The sequence below is a fragment of the Ovis aries genome, chromosome 21 (genome assembly GCF_016772045.2).
Source record: "Ovis aries strain OAR_USU_Benz2616 breed Rambouillet chromosome 21, ARS-UI_Ramb_v3.0, whole genome shotgun sequence".
NCBI classification, from domain to species: domain Eukaryota; kingdom Metazoa; phylum Chordata; class Mammalia; order Artiodactyla; family Bovidae; genus Ovis; species Ovis aries.
The window spans coordinates 24,123,336-24,151,233 of NC_056074.1; the positions used below are offsets into that span (position 1 = coordinate 24,123,336).

Genomic DNA, 27,898 nt, shown 5'->3' on the forward strand with positions numbered 1-27,898 from the left:
ATCTCCATATTTTAGCATTTCCGTTTGGCTTTATGACTTACGATCTTGAAGCAGTAATAGGTGTGCTTAAGCACACACATGTGAGGAAAAGAGGAGCAGCCTCCGTGAATGGAGGCTACATGTTTAAGCACCTCAAAAGAAACATGTCATCACCAGAAGTTTGAAACTTGACCAAATGGATCAGCTTTCTCTGTGTGAAGGTGGAGGCATAAGGAAGATTCAAAGGAGGAAAGCGAAGGCTAATCTCCACATTGCATATTTATGAAGACGTATTTCATTATCTGAGAAACATACAAGGTATTGCCTGTGTGACCTGAACTTCAAATATTTGCCCACTGTAGTAGGAATATCTCCTTTTACACGTGACCCTCATGGTGTCTCGCAGCCATGGGTCAGTTCCACCTGAGGCCATCTCTCAGGGCTCATCTCACCTTCTCATTGCAGAGACTGAAGATGAACAGTTTCAGGAGGGGCATGATGATATAATTCAGGACCGAGGCCCCTTTGTTGAACAGCATGGACTGAGTCTCTGGCAGATGGATGTCGAGAAAAATGGAGCTGCTATAAGAGATGATCACCACTGTAAGGTGTGAAGCACAAATGAAGAACACTTTCTTTCACTCAGCAGTTGTGGGGACCCTGAGAACAGTGGAAAGAATGCAGGTATAGGAAACTGAGGTCAGCGCCAGCGAGCCCAGCAACACTGATGTGGATAGCACGAAAGCCAGCAGCTCCAGTAGGCAAGTGTCTCCACAAGAGAGCCTCAGGAAGGGCCAACTGTCACAAGAGAAGTGGACAATACCACTGGGGTCACAGAGTGGTAGGCTGACCATGAAGATGGAGTGGCAGAGGACACAGAGAAACCCAGCTAGCCAGGAGGCCAGCTCAAGTTGGGAACAGACATGACCACCCATCAGGGTCTCATAGCAGAATGGGTCTACAGATTGCCAGGAAACGATCCAGAGACACGACAGCTGAGATGAAGAAGTTGGTGGTGCCTAGGAGGAAGTAGGGGTAGGACTGGATGATGCAGCTGGTGACTGAGATGGAGTGGTCCCCTGGGAGGATGACAAGCATCTTGGGAACCACAACAGACATGAGCAGCAGCTCCGGGAAGGACAGGTTCCATAGGAAGAAGGATGCCTGTGTGTGCAGGCATTGGTCCATCCAGCTGAATCCAGTGATGAGTAGGTTGCCTCTGGTAGTTACAGTGCAGACCACCAGCGGCCTTAGGAAAACAGGAACTGCAGAATATTGCTTCTGGGGAAACCCAGGGGGACAAACCCTATTACCTGAATCCAGTTTTTAGGGCTCATTTCCAGTCATCCACAGGGTAAATGGAACAGAAATTCATAACTGGTCCACAGCTACCAATCCTTCAATCAATCAATGACATAATATCTCATGCTTAGCAATTTCTTACATTCTGACACTAAATCTGTATTTCTGCCTGTGGGTTACTTACAAAAAGAGAAACAGATTGTGATAGCAGTCAGAATACCAGTAATAACACAGATGATATTGAGCACTAATTACTTATCAGGAAATTTTACAGCCAGTATCTCCTCTCTCATCTGCCCTTAAAGACAGGTAGTGCTGTGCTTATCTTGCAGATAAGGAAAGGATGACTGACGTTTAAGGAACTCTTTTATGATCACTCAGAGTCAGAGGCACGATTTCATGCCAAGTCTCTGGCTCCAGTACACATACTACTGGACCTATTTCACTGAGGCCGGGGACTACAAGAGTACTGTGGATTCAGGGGAATCAAGAAGAGTAGAGGGGTTACAGAACACCTTACAGAATAAATGCACCTCGAAGAAAATCTTTTTGGTATTAAGAACTCTTCTTTTAGTGTTTGAAGTCCTTCTGTGTCCTGGCTTAATATAAAAATAATAGAATAAGAGTTTGGGTTTTCAGTGTCTTTACAGATTTTATTTTTCTTAATCAGCCAGAGAGCCACATTGGATTGGACTGTTCAGAGCCCCTATCCTATCATAAGGTGTTTTTTTTTTTTTTTAAACCAAGACTTCCCTCTTTAGGTTAGAAATAATCCCTCTTCCTAACCTAAACAGGGAAGGCTTGGTTAAAAAAAAAATCAACAACAACAACAAAAAAAGTTGGCTCAGTGGTAAAGAATCCGTCTGTCAGTGCAGGAGATCTAAGAGATGTGGGTTCAATCCCTGGGTCAGGAAGATCCCCCAGAGAAGGAAATGGCAACCCAATCCAGTATTCTTGCCTGGAGAATTCCATGGACAGAGGAGCCTGGTGGACAACAGGCCACGGGGTTGCAAAGAGTCGGACGTGACTGAGTGACTGAGCATGCACTTGTGCATGCTTCAATAAAGCTGAAAAAACAAGTGTACATTTTTTAGCCCAAGGACCAGGAAGGGCGCAGCCAAGTAAGAGAAAATTTTAGTACAATAACCACCATACCATAGACCAACCCCAGGGAAAACCTGAGGCTCCCCCTCCATGACAGCAAAGTTCAAATAAGAATCCGTAGACTCCCTCCCTCACAGGATGTAATGATTGCCCCAATACTTTCTCTGGTGGTAGAATCAGAGAATGCTATGTAGAGTCAGGGCTTTGATTCTTGCTGGGTGACAAGAGCTCCCTACGTGGTGTGAGCGGAGGCCACTGAGGGAGCCTGATCTTCCATCAATACCCATCAGTAATGAGGGAGTCCTTGTCCTCCATGAGGTCATGTCAGAGGAGGACTTAAGGGGAATCAAGCCTGTTATCACTGTCTGCTTGCAATGACTGACATCCTATTGCCTGTTGGCTCAGATGGTAAAGCATTTGCCTGTAATTCAGGAGACCCAGGTTCAACCCCTGGGTAGGGGAGATACCCTGAATAAAGGAATCAAAGCCCCCACTCTTTCCTGGATAATCCCATGGACAGTGGAGCCTGGCAGGCTACAGTCCATGGGGTTGCAAAGAGTTGGACACTGAGTGACTAATCCACACACCCTTGCCTGTCAGATGAGACCATGAGGGGAAGCAAAATAACAACCCTCAGTCAGCAGTGAGTGGACTTGTTCCTCCAGGCACAGCAATATCAAAGAAAAGTAGCTAAGCAAAAGGTTTAAATAAAATCTAAAGTCTCATAATATAATTTGCAAAGTGCCCGGGTTTCAGAAAAAAATGTTTTTTTTTCATGAAGAATAAAGAAGATCTCAAATTCAGTGCAAAAAGGACAAGAAATACATGTTACATGACAGAGATGTTAGAATTATTTGACAAAGATTTCAAAGCAGCCATTGTAGAAATTCTTCACTGAGCAGTTACAAGCATGTGAAACAAATTTTTATAAAAGAAAACCTCAGCCAAAAAATAGAAGAGACAATGTTATACTGTGTATGTTTCTATTAATTAATACAACATAAATCTTGAAATGATAAATTTGTAGAAATGGAGAACCTGGTTGGTCATGATTGCCAAAGGTTTAGAGAAGAATAGGATAGGAAGAAAGTGGGCGTGATGGTTGGATGGCATCATTGACTCAATGGGCATGAGTTTGAGTAAACTTCGGGATTTGGTGATGGACAGGGAGGGCTGGTGTGCTGCAGTCCGTGGGGTCGCAAAGAGCCAGACACGACTGAGCAACTGATGAGAGAAAAAGTGGATGTTGAAGGGAACATGAAGAAGCCCTGTGGCAATGGTAGAAACAGTCAGTATTTTGACTGAATCAATGTCAATGACAGAGTTGTGATATTTAAAAAAAATTAGTAGCAGTCATCTGTATAAAATTAGTATCTGATAACTTGCTTTATTTTGCTTAAAAATTATAATATAACCTCAGTTATACATTTAATTTTGAAAATATATTAGTTAATATTTCTGGGTGATTGTGGCTTGTTAGCTTAGTGTCACATAATCCTGCCAATTAAAAATCCATTTAGTTAAAATACATCTTTATGTTTTATGCATCTTTATGGTATAGTATAAATTTTTTATTACCACTGACTTTGACAAGTTAGAACATATTGGGGTTGAGATACTTAAAAACGAGTCAAGAATAAATAAAACTGAATGTATAATTTTTATGAATATTTCCACTATTTTCAGAGTTTTTCTTCTGCTTGTAGTAACACTATAGTTTATCCAAACATCTAGGCTACTATTTTGGGGAATTTTTTTTTGTCTTCTAGCATCTTTGTGAGAAGTCCTGATGCATCTTTCCTTGGAATATATCTCAGTGAGAGGGTGAACTTGTGAGAGTTACACCTGAATTATGCTAACCTGATGGTTATGGAGAGAGAAGAAAGGAAGGGAATGAGAATTTTGCTGTGTAAGGATAATCTCAGAATTGCTCTATATTAATTGCGTGTTTGCTTATACTTACAGTGGCAAAGATGAAAGAATGATTTTTCGACTCTAGTTTAGAACCCTGGCATATAATTCTTCTTGCAATGTGATTTGATATACTATAAAATTAGAGGAAGTATTTCTGTCTATTGTATTGCCTAAATAAGATTTTTAAACTTTTCATAGAAAACACATTTTAATAAAGTTCCAAGTTCTTTATCATTGCTGAGGTCAAGGAATGCCTACCTTGTGGGACAGAGTTCAACTTTGGCTTGAGGAATTTTTGGTACCGTAGTAATTGTGAAGGGTCTGAGAAAAATGATTGGGATTCATTTTAGTGATGATCGGGTCTCATTTTAGTGATGATCGGGTTTAACAGATTATCCTAAGTATAATACTCACAATTTGGGGAATTTCTCAAGTATTCTACCCTCTGCTCTTTTCCTCTTTCAGTTCAGTTCAGTTCAGTTCAGTTCAGTTGTTCTGTTGTGTCCGACTCTTTGCGACCCCATGAATTGCAGCACGCCAGGCCTCCCTGTCCATCATCAACTCCCGGAATTCACTCAGATTCACGTCCATCGAGTCAGTGATGCCATCCAGCCATCTCATCCTCTGTCATCCCCTTCTTCTCCTGCCCTCAATCCCTCCCAGCATCAGAGTCTTTTCCAATGAGTCAACTCTTCACATGAGGTGGCTAAAGTACTGGAGTTTCAGCTTTAGCATCATTCCTTCCAAAGAAATCCCAGGGCTGATCTCCTTCAGAACGGACTGGTTGGATCTCCTTGCAGTCCAAGGGACTCTCAAGAGTCTTCTCCAACACCACAGTTCAAAAGCACCAATTCTTTGGTGCTCTGCCTTCTTCACAGTCCAACTCTCACATCCATACATGACCACAGGAAAAACCACAGCCTTGACTAGATGGACCTTAGTCGGCAAAGTAATGTCTCTGATTTTGAATATGCTATCTAGGTTGGTCATAACTTTTCTTCCAAGGAGTAAGCGTCTTTTAATTTCATGGCTGCAGTCACCATATGCAGCAATTTTGGAGACCCCAAAAATAAAGTCTGACAGTATTTCCTCTGTTTCCCCATCTATTTCCCATGAAGTGATGGGATCGGATGCCATGATCTTCATTTTCTGAATGTTGAGCTTTAAGCCAACTTTTTCACTCTCCTCTTTCACTGTCATCAAAAGGCTTTTCAGTTCCTCTTCACTTTCTGCCATAAGGGTGGTGTCATCTGCATATCTGAGGTGATTGATATTTCTCCCGGCAATCTTGATTCCAGCTTGTGTTTCTTCCAGTCCAGCATTTCTCATGATGTACTCTGCATATAAGTTAAACAAGCAGGGTGACAATATACAGCCTTGACTCCTTTTCCTATTTGGAACCAGTCTGTTGTTCCATGTCCAGTTCTAACTGTTGCTTCCTGACCTGCATATAGATTTCTCAAGAGGCAGGTCAGGTGGTCTGTATTCCCATCTCTCTCAGAATTTTCCACAGTTTATTGTGATCCACACAGTGAAAGGCTTTGGCATAGTCAATAAAGCAGAAATAGATGTTTTTCTAGAACTCTCTTGCTTTTTCCATGATCCAGTGGATGTTGGCAATTTGATCTCTGGTTCCTCTGCCTTTTCTAAAACCAGCTTGAACATCTGGAAGTTCACGGTTCAAGTATTGCTGAAGCATGGCTTGGAGAATTTTGAGCATTACTTTACTAGCATGTGAGATGAGTGCAATTGTGCAGTAGTTTGAGCATTCTTTGGCATTGCCTTTCTTTGGGATTGGAATGAAAACTGACCTTTTCCAGTCCTGTGGCCACTGCTGAGTTTTCCAAATTTGCTGGCATATTGAGTGCAGCACTTTCACAGCATCATCTTTCAGGATTTGAAATAGCTCCACTAGAATTCCATCACCTCCACTAGCTTTGTTCATAGTGATCCTTTCTAAGGCCCACTTGACTTCACATTCCAGGATGTCTGGCTCTAGATGAGTGATCACACCATCGTGACTATCTGGGTAGTGAAGATTTTTTGTGTATAGTTCTTCTGTGTATTCTTGCCACTTCTTAATATTTTCTTCTTTTTCTCTTTACTTTTTCTTATTTAGTTTACCTAACCCCATGGCTTTAATCTTTATGGAAACAATCCTCAAACCTTCTCATGTTCTGACCTTTCTTCTCAATTTTAGCCTTTGTTGTTCAGCCACTAAGTCATGTCAGACTTTTTACCACCCCATGGACTGCAGCACACCAGGCTTCCCTGTGTTGAACTATCTTTCAGAATTTGCTCAAACTCATGTCCATTGAGTTGATGATGCCATCCAACAAAGCCCTTTAGCTTTAGTTAGGCATTTGCCCAATTGTACACTTTTACTTGGTTGTACCCTGGTGGCTCAGCTGGTAAAGAATCCGCCTGCAATGTGGGAGACCTTGGGTTCTATCCCTGGGTTGGGAAGCTCCCCTGTAGAAGGGAAAGTCTACCCACTCCAGTATTTTGGCCCAGAGAATTGCATGAACATGTAGTCCATCTGAAAAAGATGGGACCTGCCTCTTGAGAAATCTATATGCAGGTCAGGAAACAATAGTTAGAACTGGACATGGAGCAACAGACTGGTTCCAAACAGGAAAAAGAGTGCATCAAGGCTGTATATTGTCACCATGCTTATTTAACTTATATGCAGAGTACATCATGAGAAACGCTGGGCTGGATGAAGCACAAGCTGGAATCAAGATTGCCGGGAGAAATATCAATCACCTCAGATATGCAGATGACACCACCCTTACGGTAGAAAGTGAAGAAGAACTAAAGAGCCTCTTGATGAAAGTGAAAGAGGAGAGTGAAAAGGTTGGGTTAAAACTCAACATTCAGAAAACTAAGATAATGGCATCTGGTTCCATCACTTCATGGAAAATAGATGGAGAAACAGTGGAAACAGTGTCAGACTTTATTTTTTGGGTCTCCAAAATCACTGCATATGGTGACTGCAGCCATGAAATAAAAAGACACTTACTCTTTGGAAGAAAAGTTATGACCAACCTAGACAGCATATTAAAGAGCAGAGAGATTACTTTGCCAACAAAGGTTAATATAGTCAAGGCTATGGTTTTTCCAGTAGTCATGTATGGATGTGAGACTTAGACTATAAAGAAAGCTGAACACTGAAGAATTGATGCTTTTGAACTGCAGTGTTGGAGAAGTCTCTTGAGAGTCCCTTGGACTGCAAGGAGATCCACCCAGTCCATTCTGAAGGCAATCAGTCCTGGGTGTTCTTTGGAAGGACTGATGTTAGAGCTGAAACTGCAATATTTTGGCCACTTGATGTGAAGAGCTGACTCATTTGAAAAGACCCTGATGTTGGGAAAGATTGAAAGCAGGAGGAGAAGGGGATGACAGAGGATGAGATAGTTGGATGGCATCACCAACTCAATGGACATGAGTTTAAGTAAACTCCGGGAATTGGTGATGGACAGGGAGGCCGGATGTGCTGTGATTCATGGGGTCGGAAAGAGTCGAACACGACTGACTGAGCAACTGAACTGAACCGACTGACAATTGTAACAGCCTCCTATCGCTGACCTGTCTCCAGTCTTTCTTACTCTAGTCTGTCCTGCCAGTGCCCACATTATTACTCTTTCTGAGTCAGCATTTTGATTATTTCAAACCTCTGTCAAATAAGAAACGATTTTGAATGGTTCCTAATGATCTCCCTAATGAGCTGACCTTGATTTGAGCATTTGGAAGCTTCCTGTACTGATCCGAATTTGCTTTCTGATCTGAGTCTATGCTGCAGACTTCCAAGAAGAGGCACTGGGGCCCCTGTAAGAGCTGTGGAAGTCGTCTGTGTGACATTCAGGGAGGACAGAAACTTGTATTTTCTCTGAGTTCAGTAACTTTGATCTACAAGGCTTATATATGGCCACTAAAAGTTTACTGATGACCTTCACATACCTTACTGGTGTTTGTCCAGTCCCACACTTAGGCCTACGAGGAAAATCACTGATACTATATAAGCCTTTGCCCATGGGGCAGTACTTCTGTTGTGGTATCCAGTCTTGGTCCCTAGGGAAATGAGGAAAAGGGGTTCTCATTCATTCATTTTTTATTAAATGAATATTTATTTAATACCTACTGTATATATGTGGTTTTACTCTAAATTGCTACAAAAACAGTACTGAACAAAACAGGCAAAATCTCTGCCCTTATGGAACTTAGGTTTAAATGCATGCGAATGTATGAATGTATGTGTTTGTGTTGTGAGAAGACACACCAAATAAACAAATAAGTGACTAGTGTTTCTTAAGAGCTGTGGATGCAGGAAAAGTCACTGCTTTTCCATTTGAGGATGTGCTCCATTTGGCAACAAACCAAAATGTATGCAAAATGGGTTACTTCCAATACACACTGTTATTCTAGAGAACTTGGCTTAAATGCAGAGTGGGTAATTTCTCTTTCTTACAAATCATATCTCTGGGGAAAACACAATGAAAACCTAAAACTTCTTAATCAAGTCCCTAGGATTTCCCAATTCACAATAACCCCTGGGTCATATTAGCAGGTGGCTCCCTGGGCACCAGCAGATGCTATTTCCACCCCCTAGTCTGGAGAGGACACTCTGGCAGAGCCACCATCAGAAATCATGACCTGTAACTCATGTCACCTTAGAGCCTGGTGTACTGAGGTCTGTGCTCTGACTCTCTCAGCCCAAAACACACTCAAAACAAACAAACAAAAACAGCAAAGAAGAAGAATTTCTGTTCTGGGATGTTCATCTCTAAAATTCATCAGATCCACTTGAGAATAAGAAAGCAGAGTTAGCAAGCCCCAACACTGAAGTCTCTGTGCAGAAGGGTGAGTGTTGAATTTTATCTGTCCAGTTACTTATCTTCCAAACCTCATCTGTGGAAGCCAAGGATCCCCTGAAATGACAGCTTTCTCTCTGCTGAGATGACCACTGATCATTGGGTGGGCCTGGTAAACTGTCAGGGCAGAAGTGGAGCAGAGATGCTGTTGTCATGAGGTTCAGGGTCATTGAATCTTATTCTATAGAACTTGCCCAGTAGTGTTTTAAATACATGTCTTTAAAAATTCCCTCAGCCTTTATACAAAGAAGAAGAAAAAAAAAGGATACAGAGGGGTAGGCTGGGGTTCCTTCTCACATTCTGGGTCTCAGCCTCATTAGAGTGGGGTTGGGTGGAGAGAGCGGGGCACTCATTTTAACGTTACCCTCTGTCCTGTTCCCACAGGTATGTCCTAGGGAAGAATGGCCCCAGGGAATGAATCTTCAGTGACTGAGTTTATCCTGCTGGGTTTAACACAGCAGCCAGAACTCCAGCTGCTTCTCTTTTTCATTTTCTTAGCAATTTATGTGGTCACTGTGGTGGGGAATGTTGGCTTGATTATTCTTATTGGTCTGAACCCTCACCTGCACACTCCCATGTACTACTTTCTCTTCAACCTTTCCTTCATTGATCTCTGCCACTCCTCTGTCATTACCCCTAAAATGCTGATGAGTTTTGTAAGCCAGAACATCATCCCTTATGCAGAGTGCATGACTCAGCTCTGCTTCTTCTCCTTCTTTGTTATTGATGAGTGCTATATTTTGACGTCAATGGCCTATGACCGATACGTGGCCATCTGTAAGCCCCTGCTGTACAAGGTCTCCATGTCCCATCAGGTCTGCCTCATGCTGACGGTGGGTGTATACGCGATGGGGCTTGTGGGTGCCATGGGCAACACTGGGTGCATGCTGCGACTCTCCTTCTGTGATGGAAACATCGTCAATCACTACATGTGTGACATTCCTCCTCTCCTCCAGCTCTCCTGCACAAGCACCTCCATCAATGAGCTGGAGATTTTCATTGTGGTGGGTGTCAATGTCATAGTGCCCAGTATCACCATTTCCATTTCTTACACCTTGATCCTCTTGAACATCCTTCACATCCGTTCTGCAGAGGGCAGGTCCAAAGCCTTCAGTACCTGCAGCTCCCACATAATTGTGGTTTCTCTTTTCTTTGGATCAGCAACATTCATGTATCTTAAGCCTTTTCCTGCTGGGTCTCTGGATGAAGATAAAGTGTCCACAGTTTTTTACACAATTGTGGGGCCAATGGTGAATCCTTTCATCTACAGTTTGAGGAACAAAGATGTCCAAGTTGCACTGAGTAAGACTTTGAGGAAAAGGGTGGTCTGAATAGAAATTGTGTTAGCTATTGATGTCAAATTTTAGTAAGGGCACACAGTGTATGATGATATGGAGAAAAGAGAAAGGAATTAAAATTAAAAAGCAGGTGATTTAAATAAAAAGAGAAGCAAAGTTTTTTATGAAAACCACTTTATAAGGAAAGACAGTATAAAGAAGAGGAGAATCAGCCATTCATCCTTTCATAGAAAGTAGGAAAGTATTGGGTTGGACAAAAATTGTTCAACCCTATAATTCATTCTGTCATGCTCCAGCTTATTTTCAGAGAGTATAAGGTTTTAAGTAGAAAAAAGTGAATGATGATGAATCCAGAAACAGTAAGGTTGTGAGATTTTTGACTAAGGTATGTCCAGAACTCCTGTGAAGCTTTGTCAAGGACATTTGGACTTTGTGAATTTCAGATTCAGTAAGTTACTCATTTATTTAATAAACCTTTATTGAAAGTGCTGGAGAGTATTTTGTCTGGTAGATTCCTTTGTTTCTCAGAAAAGAAGACTAGGAAAATGCTCCTCTCACCATTGTCTCTATCTTCTCAATTTAGTCTTAAGAAAACATGGTAAAGAGAGATTGTCTTTTGATCTCAGTTCCTAAGGACAGAAAACCTCAGATAACCATTTACAGCAGTCAGGAATGAAAAAGGTAATGTTTTATTTTATGTAAAATATATCTATTCTGCATACGGTAATGTGTATATTTCCATGTTTCTCTCAATTTGTCCCACCCTCTCCTTCCCCTACTGTGTCAACAAGTCTGTTCCCATGTCTGCATCTCCACTGCTGCCCTGAAAAGAGGTTCGTCAGTACCATCTTTCTAGATTCCATATGATGTGTTAATGCACAATATTTGTCTTTCTCTTTCTAACTTACTTCACTCTGTATAACAGGCTCTAGGTTCATCCACTTCATTAAGACTGACTCAAATGCATTCATTTCTTTAATAGCTGAGTAATATTCTATTGTATATATATGCACCACTATTTCTGTATCCATTCATCTGTCAGTGGACATCTAGGTTACTTCCACGTCCTAGCTATTGTAAAAAGTGCTGTCATGAACATTGGGGTACATGTGTCTCTTTCAGTTAGATTTTCAAAGGGTATATGCCCAGTATTCATAGTTACTTATATTTTTACTATAATGCTGCCATATAGTTTTATTACAATGATTCAGGTGTCCTGGGGTAACTGAAGGTCTCTGAAACTTTTAAAGAAGGAAGGGAGAGTTGTGTGCTTCCAGAACTTATCCTCCAGTTGTGTATATGGCCAAATAAGAGGGAGTATGTGAGAAAAGCTAGAATTGTTACTGGAATCATTACATTTCAGCATATAGTTCAATAAAAACCTCAAAAGTACCTGAACTTGTGTGGTGGCTAAGGGAAAAGGATGGAATTCAGTGTGGCTGTAGACCCTAGTGCTGAGCATGTGAGAAACATTAGGGACAATCGGAAGGCTTTCACCGGAGAACAATGTAACTTACAGAGTTATTTATGCAGTGCCTACTGTGTGAGTTAAAGTCGCTCAGTCATGTCTGACTCTTTGTGACCCCCATGGACTACACAGTCCATGGAATTCTCCAGGCCAGTATAATACCGGAGTGGGTAGCCATTTCCTTCTCCAGAGGATCTTCCCAACCCAGGGATTGAACCCAGGTCTCTCACATTGCAAGAGGATTCTTTACCAGGTGACCCACAAGGGAGGTCCCTGCACTATTCACAGCAGTACAAGAGAAGTGGTAAATAAGACAGAAGAGATGTTAGTCCTCATTTATAATTTATAAGGAGACACAGGAATTAAAGAGAAAAATGGTGAGTGTTATGATGGAGGATCCACAGAAACTTTGGAGAACATATATGAAGACAGCTGGCATTATTTGACTATATACTACATGCCAGGTACTCTTCTAACCATTTTTTTTTGTATTTTTTTTTCACTTAATCATCAAGATAACCCAATGAAGGAGATGCTATTATTATCATCAATATTTTAGGAATTATGAACCTGAGGCATGGAGAGTTAATCACTGTGTCCAAGTTAGTAAGCATGGGGGTAGGCCTCAAACTCATACCCTCTAACTCTATAGCCCCCACTCTTTTCTACTATGAGAAATGATTGATGACCTCAGTTAATGAAATAATACAGTTAAGGACCCAGCTGGAACCTCAGGTAGATATTTCCAGTAGGTGTTTAAAATGTAAAAAATTTAGTAGGGAGAAAGGCATTTAGCATTTTCTTTTTGAGATAATCCGTGAGAGACAACAAGTGAAGTGAATTACTAGAGGCTTTGTAAAATTTCAAGTAGAGATGTGAAGAAACCCATAGGTAGACTCCGGAAAATTTCCTCTTAGGATCTGGGAAGACGCAGAGAAAGAACCTGTACAATAGATTTTTCTAAAGTGATGAAGATGATAGGAAGATGGGAGTTTAGTTTTGCCTCTTCCTTGGGGGATGTACAATCCCTGGAGTGATGTGTAAACTGGATTAAAATATTGAGTCCCTAAGGACCTAGATAGAGAACATGGTAAATGTAACACCCTTACTTCTTTTTTACATATAGAATCTATTCCCTGGGGAGAGACTGAGCAAGCTTCCACCCTGTTTATAAGCAAGTGCGCGACATCATTAAACTCACAGTCCGTCTTCTGTTTATTATCAAGTGGCAAACCTGATAACAACGCTGTGAAATTTTCCTTGCTGAGTGAGAAGACTCAAAGTCATAATTAGAAGTCAATATTTGTAGTTCAGAAAGATTTTCGGGGCATATCTGAAATTAAGTCTGGGCTGCTCAGACTTTTCATTTTAGAATCAAATGAACCAGAGCCTCAGACCGGACACTGCCTTTCCAGGACAAACACCAAGGGAGAGCTCTAAGGTTTCTGGCCACATAAGGGTGAGTTCCTAAATTCTGTTGACATCAGATCTGCCACTTTCCTGTCTCCCCCTCTCCCCACCATTTTGTGCAGTCATGAGATTCAAGTGAAACTCTTAGGAGACTATACTGAAGGGGATCAGAGAGTGTTCAGAGGTGGGGAGGTACAGAAGTATCTCAGTCAGTAAGTTCTTTTTCTATGGACAGACTCTCACTCTTCTACTTGGGCAATAACTAAACCTCCTCTAGCCTTCGGTCCCTTAGTCTTTGGTTAGAGACAATCTTCTTGGTTCCAACTCACACCAGATCTGATCTGCACCAGAAGCCAGCACCATGTAGCTGGGGTCTCTGCCTACAATTTTGCTGATGAAGAGAAGGCTCAAGGGAATGAAGAAAAGGTGAAGTTAGAGAAGGACTTTCTAACTTGATCCCTCTCTTTTATCCCTTCGTTTTTCTAGCAGGCATGTATCCATATGGCAGCATTGCCTTCTCTCTGTAGGCTGTTTGTGATGATCTTTGTTTTATTTAGCTTGTCAAGACTCTAGAAAGGGAAAGCCCATGGTAAAGGCAGATGCTATGGGCCCAGGTTGGCCTAGTCTCAGACATGCTCAGTATGTACACTCTCTTGTAGGATGAGATATTGTCAGAAGGACTGAGCTGTTCCCCAGTGTAAATCTTCTCTCCTGTGTCCACAGATTCTCTTAGGGAAGAATGGCTCCTGGGAATGGGTCTTTTGTGACTGCATTCATCCTGGTGGGGTTAACAGACCAACTGGATCTCCAAGTTCCCTTGTTTTTCCTGTTTCTATTAATGTATATGGTCACTGTGATAGGAAATTTGAGCCTGATAATCCTAATTGGGATAAATTCACATCTACACACCCCCATGTACTTTTTCCTCTTTAACTTGTCCTTCACAGACCTCTGTTATTCTTCAGTATTTACACCCAAAATGCTGACAGATTTCTTATCGAAGGAGAATATTATCTCTTACATGGGGTGCATGACCCAGCTCTACTTCTTCTGTTTTTTTGTCGTTTCGGAATGCTATGTGCTGATATCAATGGCCTATGACCGCTATGTGGCCATCTGTAAGCCACTCTCATATAATACTGCCATGTCCCCTAAAGTGTGCTCCAGCCTTATGCTTGGTTCCTACTTGATGGCATTTTCTGGTGCCATGGCTCACACTGGATGCATGCTGAGACTGACGTTCTGTGAAGCAAACTCCATCAACCATTATTTCTGTGACATCCACCCTCTGCTCCAGCTCTCCTGCACAAGTACCTACGTTATTGAGCTGGTAGCTTTCATCATGGCAGGCATCAACATCATTGTGCCCAGTCTCACCATCTTTGTCTCTTATGGTCTCATCCTGTCCAGCATCCTCCACATCAAGTCCACGGAGGGCAGGTCCAGAGCCTTCAGCACCTGCAGTTCCCACATCATTGCTGTTTCTCTCTTCTTTGGATCTGGGGCATTTGTGTATCTCAAATCATCTTCTACTGGATCTTTGGATGAGGGAAAAATCTCTTCTATCTTTTATACCAATGTGGTTCCCATGATGAACCCCTTAATTTACAGTCTGAGGAACAAAGATGTTAAAAATGCTCTGAGAAAAACCCTGAGGAGAAGAGAGTATTGATTAGAATCAGTTTCTATGTCCAGGTCATAGGATGGGAGAGATTTTGTGTGTTTATTTACAATATTTGAGGTGGCAGCCTTCTTACCTTATTTATTTCTCATCATAAGGAAGGAAATTTAGTCTTCCCTCAAGTTGTTTGCAGTTTCTTAGAGTAGATCATCTTTCTTTTATTACTACTTTAGCAATATCCTTTCCTTTCCTTCATGTTTCCCATTAAAGAATAACATAAATAAACTAACTTTTTTTTTTTTTTTGCCACCCAGCATGGGTTTTGGGCTCTTAGTTCACCAACCAGGGATTGAACCCTTGCCCTCTGCAGTGGAACTGCAGAGTCTTAACCACTGGACCACCAGAGAATTCCCTTCTATTTATTTTTCCTATTGTTATTATAGACTTTTTTTTTTCACTTGGAAAAAGATGAATGTTTCTGCTAATGATCAATAAAGTAACACTAGTGTGACCTTATTGGAGAAGGAAATGGCAACACTCTCTAGTGTTCTTACCTGGAGAATCCCTGGGATGGGGGACCCTGGTGGGCTGCCGTCTATGGGGTCGCACAGAGTCAGACATGACTGAAGCGACTTAGCAGCAGCAGCAGCCGCAGTGTGACTTTAAAGCCTTTAAAGTCATTGATTTTGAATGTTCAATAAAGTAACATTTCTTAAATGACACTTATGGCCCTGGAAGCATGAATCAGACAATCTGTCCTACCTTTTTCTTTCTCCGTACAGTGGTCAGGCATGTGATTTATCCAAATGCCATTGTTTCACCCTTATAGGAGATTCCATAAAGACTATCAAAGATAACTCCACTTTGCTGCTGTAAACACTAGTCATTAAGCTACTTTCATGTTTATCTCTAGTATTTCATATTTATTTTCTATATTCAAAGTAGCACATCAGATTTTCAATATATATTTATTTCATGAATATAATACTGAATGCTGAAACTCAGAGAAGTGCAATGATTTATTTAAAGTCACACAATTTCTTTATGAAAAAATCTGGAATAAACTATTAGCCTTTTGATTTCAAATGTACTACTCTTTCTAGTATACTTTCTGTTTACTTCATTTTATTTGTATTTTAGTAAACATAAGGTAAGGCTTCCAAGGTGGCTCAGATAGTAAAGAATCTACCTGCAATGCAGGAGACCTGGGTTTGATCCCTGGGTTGGGAAGATTCCCTGGAGAAGGGCATGGCAACCCACTCCAGTATTCTTACGTAGAGAATCCCCATGAACAGAGGAGCCTGGCAGGCTACAGTCCATGCGGTCACAAAGAGTCAGACATGACTGAGAGCCTAAGCATAGCACAGCAAACATAAGATATGAGAAAACATTTGTTTTGAAAACTGACTTTTTCTGCAAAAAAAAAAAAAAAGAAATATTTTCAGGATCTTATAATTCAGAGAATAGGCATTCCTAAGAAATAAGTAAAACATTTCTTAGGAATGTGTCATTAGTCCATGGTCTAATAAAGAAGGCCAATAAATAAGAGGTCCTTCAGTAGGGAATGGACAATGAGATTTAGAAGTCACACTTCGTCCTGAATTTGTTTCCTTATCTGTAGAGTACCTTAATTATCCTCCATTGTCCATAAAGCTTTATTTTAAAGCAAAAAAAGTTAATTTTGAATAAAAAAAAATTGCAATTTGGGGCAAATAGATTCTGGTAGCAGCCCAAACAGTGTCCCAGCTCAGGAGTAAAATCAAAGGCTTTTAGAGGCAAAGAAGGAAAGTTGGCACTGCAAAGAATTTTAATTTAAGAGTTGGAGAAAGAAGCTAGTGTTGGCTAAACAGGATTGAGTACTAGCTATCACTTGTTATTGTTTAGTCGCTAAGTTGTGTCTGACTCTTTTGGACCCCATGAACTGAAGCCTGCCAAGATCGTCTGTCCATGGGATTTTCCAGGCAAGAATATTGGAGTGGGCTGCCATTTCCCTCTCCTCCATAAAGTTTTTATTAAAACGTATAATACACAATGACCGCACATTAATAGTAATTTGGAGGAGGAAGACCAATGGCTATGGCCACATCTGTTGGGAATCATGTAGAGAGAGGACAGTATCTTAAGGAGATAACATAGTGATTGGTAATCAAAACTCAAGTTAGAAAGAAAGAATAGAAAACAAAATTATGAGAAAAGAAAGCTCTTTCTATGATTTTCTTCTCCTTTCTAGAAGGCTCTAGAAATATTATGGAGGTCACAGGATTTCTCTGGAAAGCCTTTAGCTTAAGTTATTTGGTACTTATAAAATGTTGAACACACATTCCTGTTTCTTGGCTTCCACGTACTACTCTTATGTGGATTTTAAAGTACAAAAGCCTCAAATTTCAGCTGTGAGAGCAATGACTATTTGAAAGAAATATTTGGGGAATAAATCAAATTTTGAACAAGATGTCTTTTTCTTTTGAGGTACTAGGAAAAAGAAAACCACTCAAAAATGTGATGTGTTGAGACAGTTTAAACATGTCCTAAAATAACTGTAGTAACATTTACTACTTTACTGTTTTCCAGTCTCCATTCAATATTTAGATATTTTGAAATTTAGCATAGCTGGATTGTTGGCTTGTTTTTAGGTGTTCAACATTGCAAAATTCTTGACTTATAGTTTTATTGACCATTCATATCCCATCCCCTGATCCAATATTAGTACGTTTGATTTTCACTTAACTAGTTTTATGTATGTGAAATAATTGATCTTGGTTGGATTTTTTTTCAAATTTTGCTTTTCTTTTAGTAACTGTTCTGATAAAATTACTTTCCATATTGAAGGAAAAGTATATCTCAATAGGCAGACAGTATCTTTCTATTTGGGAGCCTTTGCAGACATTGCAGATTGTGTTCAATATGTTATATATTTTATTAGCATTTGAGGCGACTCAAAGAGTGGGTTAAAACTGGTGGTTGATCTTTCATTTGATGAGGCTCAAAATACAAATGAAACCCATTTCAATCTCAGGAAAAAATCTTTAAAATTAGGTTTCAAGAATTCAAAAAGATGCATGTACCCTAATGTTTGAACTTCCCAGGTGGCACTAGTGGTAAAGAATCCACCTGTCAATGCAAGAGATGCAAGAGACACTGATTTGATCCCTGGATTGGGAAGATGCTCTGGAGCAGGAAATGGAAGCCCACACCAGTGTTCTTGCTGGGGAAATCCCATGGACAGAGGAGCCTGGTAGGCTATAGTCCATGGGTCTCAGAGTTGGACATGACTGCACATCTAAGCACCTCAATGATCACAGAAGCACTCTTTACAATAGCCAGGACATGGAAGCAACCTAAATGTTCATTGACAGAGGAATGGATAAAGAAGTGTGGTACATATATACAATGGAATATTAGCCATAAACATGAAATTGGGTCATTTGTAGAGATGCGGATGGACCTAGAGTCTGTCATACAGAGTAAAGTAAGTCAGAAAAGAAAAACAACTATCATATATTAACACATATATGTGGAATCTAGAAAAATGGTACAGAGAAACCTATTTGCTGGGCAGGAATAGAGATCCAAATGTAGAGTGAACATGTGGACACAGTGGGGGAGGGGGAGGGTGGGACGAATTCGGAGAGTAGCATTGACATATACACCCCATGTGTAAAACAGATGGCTATCGGAAGCTGCTGTGTAGCGCGGGGAGCTCAGCTTGGTGCTCTGTGATGACCTAGAGGGGTGGGACGGGGTGGGGTGGGATGGGTGTGGTGGGAGGGAGGATCAAGAAGGAGGAGATATATTAATATGCATACATATAGCTGATTCACTTCACTGTATAGCAGAAACTAACACAACATTTTACAGTAATTATCCTTCAATAAAAAATTGTCTCATTCCTTCAGATTATTTTGCAAATCATTAATCAGAAAAACAGATATACCTACAGATTGTAAAAGTTAAGGGTGGCTAAGTGTTAATAGAGGCAATTTGGTTTTCTAGTTAGTGCCTTTAAGTACTATATAGCTATGTGGACTTCTTTTAACAGGGAGGAATACATCTGAGGAAACAAGTCAGTTATTTTATATACACAGCATAGAATTTTGAAATGGGATAAAAGGGGTTATGAGGGAAAGTATGATTCTATTGAAGTTGGCACAGCTGAGAATCAAACAGGTAAGTCATGGGATTCTCCTGTGCCTGTGTACTAGGATGGAGCTGTTTCTAGATCAGTCCAAAAGCTTTGATATTGTAGGCTTACAAAAGTGGCCTTTCTAGTTAGGGACCAGAAAGTTCCCTGACGACATCATGAATGTGTTTAATGTGAACTTTCTCTAAGTGGGCTACTGTTGTCAGGATCAGGTTTGGAATGTGTATGACGAGGGTTCACTGTGGTTAAGGGCTAAAGAAAACCAGAAGTAAAATGGTTCTAATAATTCCTGAACCCCCAGCTTTACTGAACCCCATTATATACTTCTCCTTATACGGCCTTGCCCCCAACACACACAATGTCTTCAAGTCTTGTATTTTATGAGATCACTGCTTAACATCAATTCATGATACACAACCCACTTTTGATCTTTGCAAGCTCATTCAGGTAAGTGGTTCTTTACTCCAGTGCCTGAGGGGCAAGGCTGAGCAGGAAATACTTGTTGCATCTAGCAAGAGGAAATGGGTGTTGATTCATTCACCCATTTGATTATGTGACTACAACAAACAAAACATGCATTTAATATCCATTATTGGTGATATGTACAATGGGCTGTATGTCATTGAGGCTGTTTTTCTCTTTAAAATGTAGTGGAGTTGCAGGCTACCCATGGGTTGAATGTGAGATCAGTTGTTTGTGTTCAAAATTCTTACTGAAATTTGATTCTGGTAAATTGATGTACATATTGAGGACAGACACAGTGTTTCCCCAAAGCTGGCACAATTGGTTTTTCTCTCAAGCACTGGGACATTTCCCTGTGTGGTCAACCTGGCACCAGGTGAAGTTGTTGCTTTACATGCTGGGTCTGGTGTACAAAATAAGCACCTTTAAACATTAAAGCTCACTCAGTGGAGAAGTCTTACATTCTGAAGCAGAGATACCCTCTTGCTCAGTGAGTGGGTGGCTGGTGGAATCACCTGGGCTGTTTGAAGTCTCCCTGTGACATGAAGTTCAGTAGACCCACTTCACACATTAATAGAGACAACTTGCAGGGTGTCACAGTTGTTCTTAGAAGTCTTGTTGCAGTTTCCTCTGAACCTTTGCATCTATCAGGCTGTGTGCTCCTCAGGGAAGGACAGTGAGGAGTTAGGGAAGGGGATCCTAGTTCCCATCTCAGGGATGATGAAACTGAGGCTCAGAGATGTTCATGCTTATTCCAAATTGCAATTTATAAGTGGTAGAGCTGAGACTAGGACTTGAGTATTTTGTTTTGATTCTAAATGTGTAAAGTTAAAAAAATATGCAGAATTTACTATATACTTTCAAAAATCAGTGACACATGAACAATGATTTTAGTGAGTAAAATGCATCTGAACACAGACAAAGGCAAAATTCTAAATTAAGAAAAATGTAAAATATCTTCACATTTCATTCAGTTTCTTGCCTAATTTAGAGTATGTGAACATATTGTATACTTCCCTGCACCCATGTGTGTTAAGTTGCTTCAGTCATGTTCAACTCTTTGTGATCCTATGGACTGTATAGCTCAATAGGCTCCTCTGTCCATGGGATTCTCCAGGTAAGAAGACTAGAGTGGGTTGCCATGCCCTCCTCCAGGGGATATTCCCCTCCAGGGAATATTCCCCACACAGGGATCGAAGCTGCATCTCCTGCATTGGCAGGCAGATTCTTTGCCACTGAGCCATCAAAGAAGCCCATATGTGCATGACATTTATTTTATAACTAGAAGCTTGTATCTCTTAATCCACTTCACCTATTTTGATCAACCCTCCCACTCTTTTCCCTTCTGGCAACCACCTCTCTGTATTTACTCGTCTGTTTTCTGTTTTTTTGTTCATTTGTTCTGTTTTTTAGATTCCCCATATAAATGAGATCATACAGTATTTGTCCTTCTCTGTGTGACTTATTTCACTTAGCATAATACCTTCTAGATCCATCCATATTGTCACAATGGCAAGATTTTATTTTTTATAACTGAATAAAATTCCATTGAATGTATGTATATATACATATCTTCTTCACCCAGTCATCTGTCGGTGGACACTTAGGTTATTTTCATATATTGAGAATTGTAAACAGTAGTGCAATAAACACAGGGATATATATGAAAGTGAAGTCGCTCAGTCATGTCCAACTCTTTGCAACCCCATGGACTGTAGCCTACCAGGCTCCTCCCTCCATGGGATTCTCCAGGCAAGAGTACTGGAGTGGGTTGCCATTTTCCTTCTCCAGGGGTTCTTCCAATCAGTGTTTGTTTTCTTTGGAAAATCTAAGAGTTTTAAAACAGATACATTGGGATTTTCTTCACAGAAAATCATGGTACCTGAAATTAAGGACAGTATCATTTCTTTGTTTCTGACCTGTATGTAACCCATTTTCTTTTCTTGCTTTATTCCTTTGAGCAATGTTTTATGTAGAATGCATAAAAACAATGCTTTCTGTATAATGAATAAAAGTGATAAGTGGATATCCCTGTCTTATTCCCAGTCGAAATTGGAAAGTTTCAGTCTTTCATCATCAAGTATAATGTTCACGGGAGTGTTTTTGTAGACATTGTTTTTCAAGTTGAGGAAATTTTCCTCTATTGCTAGTTTTTGATAATTTAAAAAAATTATAAGTTGTTGTTGGTTTTAGATATTTCTTGTCTCAACTGATATGATCACATATTTTTTTCTTCTTTAGCCTATTCATATGCTACAGTACATTTATTGATTTTTTTCAAATATGAACATCTTTGATTCCCTGAAATAAACCTTACTTGGTTATAGCATATAATTCTGTCTATATGTATGCTGTTTTTTTTTTTAATATTGCAGTATAGTTTTGATTGAGCTTCCCTGGTGGCTCAGATGGTAAAGAATCTGCCTGTAATATGGGAGACTTAGGTTTAGTCCCTGGGTTGGGAAGATTTCCTGGAGAAGAGAATGGCAACCCACTCCAGTATTCTTGCCTGGAAAATTTCATGGACAGAGGAGCCTGATGAGTTCCTTTCACTTATTTTTCATTTATTTTTCTTATATTGTTCACTTATTTTTGCTGTTATATTTATTATTTCTTTTCTTCTATTTTCATTAAGCTTCTGCAAAAGGGATTTGTCTGTTTTTCTTTCTCTTATTTAGTCATTCAATTATTTATTTATATCACTATGGACTCATGGCTATTTTATATTTTAAATAATAATCCATTACCACTTCATTCAATATATTGGTGGAAGTTATTCTAGTTTTGACCACTGAGAACTCTTTCAACTGGCTCCTGTTTCTCTGTCATAACCCCATCTTTGTGTGTGTGTGTGTGTGTGTGTGTGTATGTGTGTACTTTAGCGCTTCTTTGCTTTCTAGCACAGATACTCCAGTCTCTTCTTATACCATTTTTTCTCCAGTTCCTTTCCTGGTTTCTATTATTGGAGAACATTACCAGAAACTTCATACTTGAGCAGTAGGTGTATTTCTTGCTTTTAGGCTCTCTAAACTGAGAGAACAAGGAAATGTATGTATATATACCTGTCTATAAATATGTTTATATGTAACCATTTGTAGCTATAATAAGTTAAACATGACTTCATACTGATGACTCCATCTATAATCATTACCACATCCTTTTCCCCCTAGCTTGTTTATTCTGCCATTCTCATGGTGGGATATCTGACTCACCATCAGCCACTGATTTACCGATCTGTTCAATCTCAGTAAACCTTGGCTTACATTTGCTTTACTTAGGTCAGCATCTTTTGTCCCCTTCCGTGGAGCTGCCATGTACATCTGTAACAGAGGTTGTTTTGTCATGTTGTGCATTCCTTCCTAGAATCTCCAGTTTCCTAAATTAATCTTATATTTGCACACATTGTTTCACTCTGTACTGTAAATCACTATGGGTTTTGACAAATACAGTGTCATGTATCCACCAGACGTTAGCTGGAAAGCTCATTATTTCACCAGTAATTATGACATTTTAGTTTTCCTGTGTCTGTTCTTTATCAAGTTCTTTATCAAATATAGAGAGGTAGGCTCTCTTAATTCCTAGTTTGCTGAGTTTTTATCATGAATCAGTTTTTTTTTTTTTTGGAATCAGTTTTCAATGTTGTTAAATCTCTTTTTAGTCACTTGATATATGATTTTATATGATTTTTCTTCTATATCCTGTTACACTGATTTTTGCATGTTGAGCTAGTCTTGCATATCTGGAGTAAATCCTACTTGATCATGGTATATACATGTTTTTACATATGTTGACTTTGATTTCCTATATTTTGTTCAGAAGTTATCATGCTTATATTCATGAGAGTTATTTGGTCTGTGGTTTTCCTTTTTTTGATGCCTTTATCTGACTTTAGAATTAGGATAATTCTGAATTGGATTATCCTGAGAATTAGGATAATGCTCATTGTATTATTTAAGAAGTAGTTCCTCTGTTTCCACTTTTCTGTAAGAGACTGAAGATAATTGATACTATTTATTCCTTAACTGTTTTGACAGAATTAATAATTAGACTATCTAGGTATGATTTTTTGGAAGGTTTATTAATTATGAATTCAATTTTAAAAAGAGATATTGAGCTCTTCAGGTTATCCATTTGTCCTACATGAGTTTTGGTATTTTGTGTCTTTATATGAAGTAGTCCATTTCATTTACATTATCAAATATGTGGAGAAAGAGTTATATATAATCTTCTTTTAATATCTGTATCATCAGTAATGACAATATCCCCTTCATTTTTGATATTGGTTATTTCTGTCTTCCTTTGGTTATCCTGGCTAAAGAGTTATCAGTTTTATTGATTTTTGCAAAGAATCAACTTTTGATTAAAAATTTTTTTCCCTACTGCTTATAACTTCATTCATTTCTGATCTAGGTTTTGCTGTTTATTTTCTTGTGCTTCCTTTAGGTTTCAATTACTTTTCTTTCTCTAGTTTCTTAAATTGGAAACTTAGTAAGATATTTTTCTTTTCCTATTAATAATGTATGCATTTAATGCTGAATATTTCACTTTGATCTTTGTTTTTGCTGCACCCCATAAATTTTGGTAAGTTGCATTTTTTCATTTAGTTTAAACCTTAGCTTGTATAATAAGCACTCTTGACTTCTTCAGTTTGCTTTGTAAGAAATGGGAACATCCTTTTTTCAGCAAGCACTTAACATAAATATATTATTTAGCCTGCATAAAATTCTACCAAGTAGTTAATTTTAATCTTACTATATTAGAAGAACACACTGAAACACCAAGTTATTATAAACTATGCACAAGATTTTATATCAAATGACTAGTGGAATCAGGATTCGAGTACTAGTAGGTCCACCTGATGTTAAGGTCCATGTCTTTCTATCACTTAGTTATAAACCACCTGGAGTGGGAAAATAAAGATAACGACACCTTCTAAGTGACCTTGGGCAGGTTGTTTTTCTCCTAATAATTGTATTTTATCATCCTAAAAGCTGTGGCTTCTTCTCTTAAACTGGGAGATGCATAGACAAACATTAATTGTCTATACCTATACTTTTGTTATCAGCATTTTAAAATATGTGTTATATTTAATACAATTATTTCATAGTTAAAAAAGATACATTTGCTAAAATAAATGAGGCTGTGAATAGCATTTCACATACCTCTGAGCCATAAAACCTAGGTGGTAGAGATTTTCTGGGGATCACCCAATCCAGCCCTTTAGTTTTCTGCATGCCAGGAGGCATGGCAAGATCTTCGTTCCCTGACCGGGGACTGAACCTGCACCCCTTTCAGCGGAAGTGGAGTCTTAACTGCTGGACCACCAGGGAAATCTCCCAGCCCTTTGGTTTTAAAGATGAAAAGTTTGTGACAGACATTAACACCAGTCAGTTGGCTGAAAGGAGGGGAAAAAAGTTCTTGGCTGAGCTGAAACTCAGTTTTTCTGATTTCCACTTGAATGATGCTCCTTTCCCATTTTGATATGGAAATAGATGCTTTCTTGGCAGGTAAATGAAGAGAAGCGCAGTTTAGGTTAGCAGAGTGGGCTGCCTGCTGGAGAGTCTCTGGAATCTTGGCCCAGAAGTCTTCGCAGAGCCTGCTTCACCTCTGTGTTCCGCAGGGTGTAAATGAAAGGGTTGAGCATGGGAGTGACTATGGTGTAGAAGACGGCAGGGGCCCCGACGCCTGCCCCACTGGAGCGAGGCTGCAGGTAGATGCAGACGGGGGGCAGGTAGTACAGGAGCACCACCGTGAGGTGGGAGGTGCAGGTGGAGAAGGCGCGCTTCCTGCCCTCCACTGTGCGAATGCGCAACACCGCTGCGGCGATGAAGCCGTAGGAGATGACGATGAGGATGAGGCAACCTGCAGCCACAATGCCAATGTTTGCAAGCATGACAAGCTCATTGACGGTGGTGTCTGCACAGGCCAGCTTTAGCACTGGGGGGATATCACAGAAGAAGTAGGCGATGTGACGAGGCCCACAGTAGAGCAGGCGGAAGGTGAGGCAGGTATGGAGTGCGGAGTGCACAGCACCCATGCTCCAGGTGATCCCAGCCAGCCCTGCGCACATCCGCCTGTTCATGGCCACCGGGTAGTGCAGGGGTCGGCAGATAGCCAGGTAGCGGTCGTAGGCCATGACTGTGTACAGGAAGCACTCGGTGCTGGCCAGGAAGTGGAAGCAGTAAAGCTGGATAGCACAGCCCTCAAAGGAGATCACCTTTCCATCCGGAGTGAGGAGGCCTACCATGACCTTGGGCACTGTCACCGTAGACAGACATGCGTCCAGGAAGGAGAGGTGCGCCAGGAAGTGGTACATGGGGGAGCAGAGGTGAGGGTCAGAGCCCACAGTGATGAGGATGAGGAGATTCCCAGTCACGGTGATGCTATAGATGAGGAGGAAGAGCAGAAAGAAGAGGCTGGGATGTTCAGCTGTGTACCTCAGACCCTCCAGGAAGAAGAAGTCCACCACAGTCTGGTTGGGGTCTTCTGTCTCCCTGATCATCTTCTCAGGCAGCAGAGGACTGACATCAGCAGACAGAATAAGTAGCCATTTGGTTTCCCCGAAGCGTCATTAGCCAGTTGGTCCATGTCATGGATATACATGTTCAGTTCACTCTTTTGGCCGGTTCTGGTGTTTTCTTGCTGCCCTTTCAAAATGAGTCTTTTAGTATGGGAAACACTATCTTTTAGAGGCACATAAAGAACTGTAAGGATTATTTGGGAAAAGTACGCTCCCTAACAATGACAAGATAAATACAGATTATAAATCTTACTCTCGTGGAGCCTATATATATATATTTATATATATATATATATTTAAAAATATATATATATTTTTGCAGAGTTGGGAACTGTGGTTCCTCTGCTCCCCTGATTTACTCTGCCATACTGCATATGTGGATGACCAGGTTCCTATTGCTTTGAGTCATCAGGGAGTCACATCTCATCTTCTGGGAGACTTGTCCAGAGTTTGGGAGCTATTACATCAGCCAGGAACACAGCAGTCCCATGCATTCTTCATCCAGAGGGAGTTCTTTAGCTACTCACAATCAACTCTCAAGAGAAGGATGATGAAGCCTTAGAGAATTGAGTTAATAATTATCAGGACAAATTGTTCAGTTTCATTTCATGCTCTTCCTGTAAACCTTTATTTCAGCCTTTTGGGAAATGTTTTCCTGTTACTTTGTTTTTAAGTATAAAATGAAATTTAAGTTTTCTTTAATTCTTTCAATCTGTTAACTCTTAAACCTAATTAGATGTTAAATTATATGAAAATTTTCTTTAAACTGCTTATTTCTGCTCTATCTTCAGTTCTATAGGTTTTACTTAAGACTTCCTCTGCATATTTCATACCTAAATTTACACAAAGGTGTTTTATGTCTTAACTCTCAATTTCCTAATATATAAAATGTTCTGTATTCCACTTTGTCAGTTTTCTTAAAACAACATGCTTAATTTCTCTCTCCCCTTCACTGTTCCTCTCTGTCTAAGGCATAAATTGACTCTCTTTTCAATATGTAAAATTATCTGCAAACTGATTTCATTATAAGCACAAAATCTTTATCTTCTGCAGGAAGAAACTTCTCTTATCTAGGGTTGCTGTCTACCTCTTCGCAATTTGCCATAATCTCCCCCTGATCTCATCACAGCATTCCATCTTAGAAAGTGAATGGAATTCTTTTCATCTCTGCCTTCACTAATCTACTCTCTATGGCTAATTTTGAACATTAATTCCTCTAGTAGCCCTTTGTAAATAATATTTTATCTCATACTACTTTATTCATTCATGAGATATATAGTATTAAGGTAATTATTAATAATAATTATGCCAAAGTACATGCTATGTATCATGAATAATTACCCTAAATACAGTATGTTTCATGGGTGAATAAAGTGATGTGAAATAAAATATTTATAAAGGGCTTCTAGAGGAATAAATGTTCAAATTTAGCCTTCTTTGGACTTAGTGTTCCATGTGCAGATGTCATGTCTTTCAAAGAGGAACATAGAGAAAATGTCTTACGCCTTATCTAGTTTCTTTTTTAAAAATTTATTTTTAATTGGAGTATAATTGCTTTACTATGTTGGGTTTAGTTTCTGCTGTATGACAATGTGAATCAGCCATGAGTATTATATATAACCCCTCCTTCTTGAGTCTCCTTCCCCCCACCCTTCATTCCACCCCTCTAGGTTGTCACAGAGCACTGGGCTGAACTCCCTGTGTTACACAGCTCCTTATCTAGTTTCTGATTAATGTTTTTGGTATAGAGAAGTAGAAATAGCAAGGAGCCAAGTTTATTTGGTTGCTTGTAAGCTTAAGTTTAGAAGGAA

General features: G+C 39.9%; 2 protein-coding genes and 2 pseudogenes across 2 annotated transcripts; 2 read left to right on the plus strand and 2 right to left on the minus strand.

Moving 5' to 3' along the window:
- Positions 1-392: 392 nt before the first annotated feature.
- On the minus strand, positions 393-1,316 carry LOC106990706 (olfactory receptor 6T1-like; annotated as a pseudogene).
- An 8,240-nt stretch (positions 1,317-9,556) lies between these two features.
- LOC101123424 (olfactory receptor 8B3-like) lies at positions 9,557-10,501 on the plus strand (annotated as a pseudogene).
- Positions 10,502-14,085: 3,584 nt separating this feature from the next.
- LOC101121983 (olfactory receptor 8B3-like) lies at positions 14,086-15,018 on the plus strand. Its single transcript, XM_004019480.5, has one exon. The coding sequence runs from the start codon at positions 14,086-14,088 to the stop codon at positions 15,016-15,018; it is 933 nt and encodes a 310-aa protein (XP_004019529.2).
- A 10,082-nt stretch (positions 15,019-25,100) lies between these two features.
- On the minus strand, positions 25,101-26,069 carry LOC101101848 (olfactory receptor 10S1). Its single transcript, XM_004019790.4, has one exon. The coding sequence runs from the start codon at positions 26,067-26,069 to the stop codon at positions 25,101-25,103; it is 969 nt and encodes a 322-aa protein (XP_004019839.2).
- Between the last annotated feature and the right edge of the window lie 1,829 nt (positions 26,070-27,898).

Excerpts from the sequence above, each read along its gene's own strand:
- LOC101121983 (XM_004019480.5), top strand. The coding sequence starts at position 14,086 with ATGGCTCCTGGGAATGGGTCTTTTGTGACTGCATTCATCCTGGTGGGG.
- LOC101101848 (XM_004019790.4), bottom strand. The coding sequence starts at position 26,069 with ATGATCAGGGAGACAGAAGACCCCAACCAGACTGTGGTGGACTTCTTC.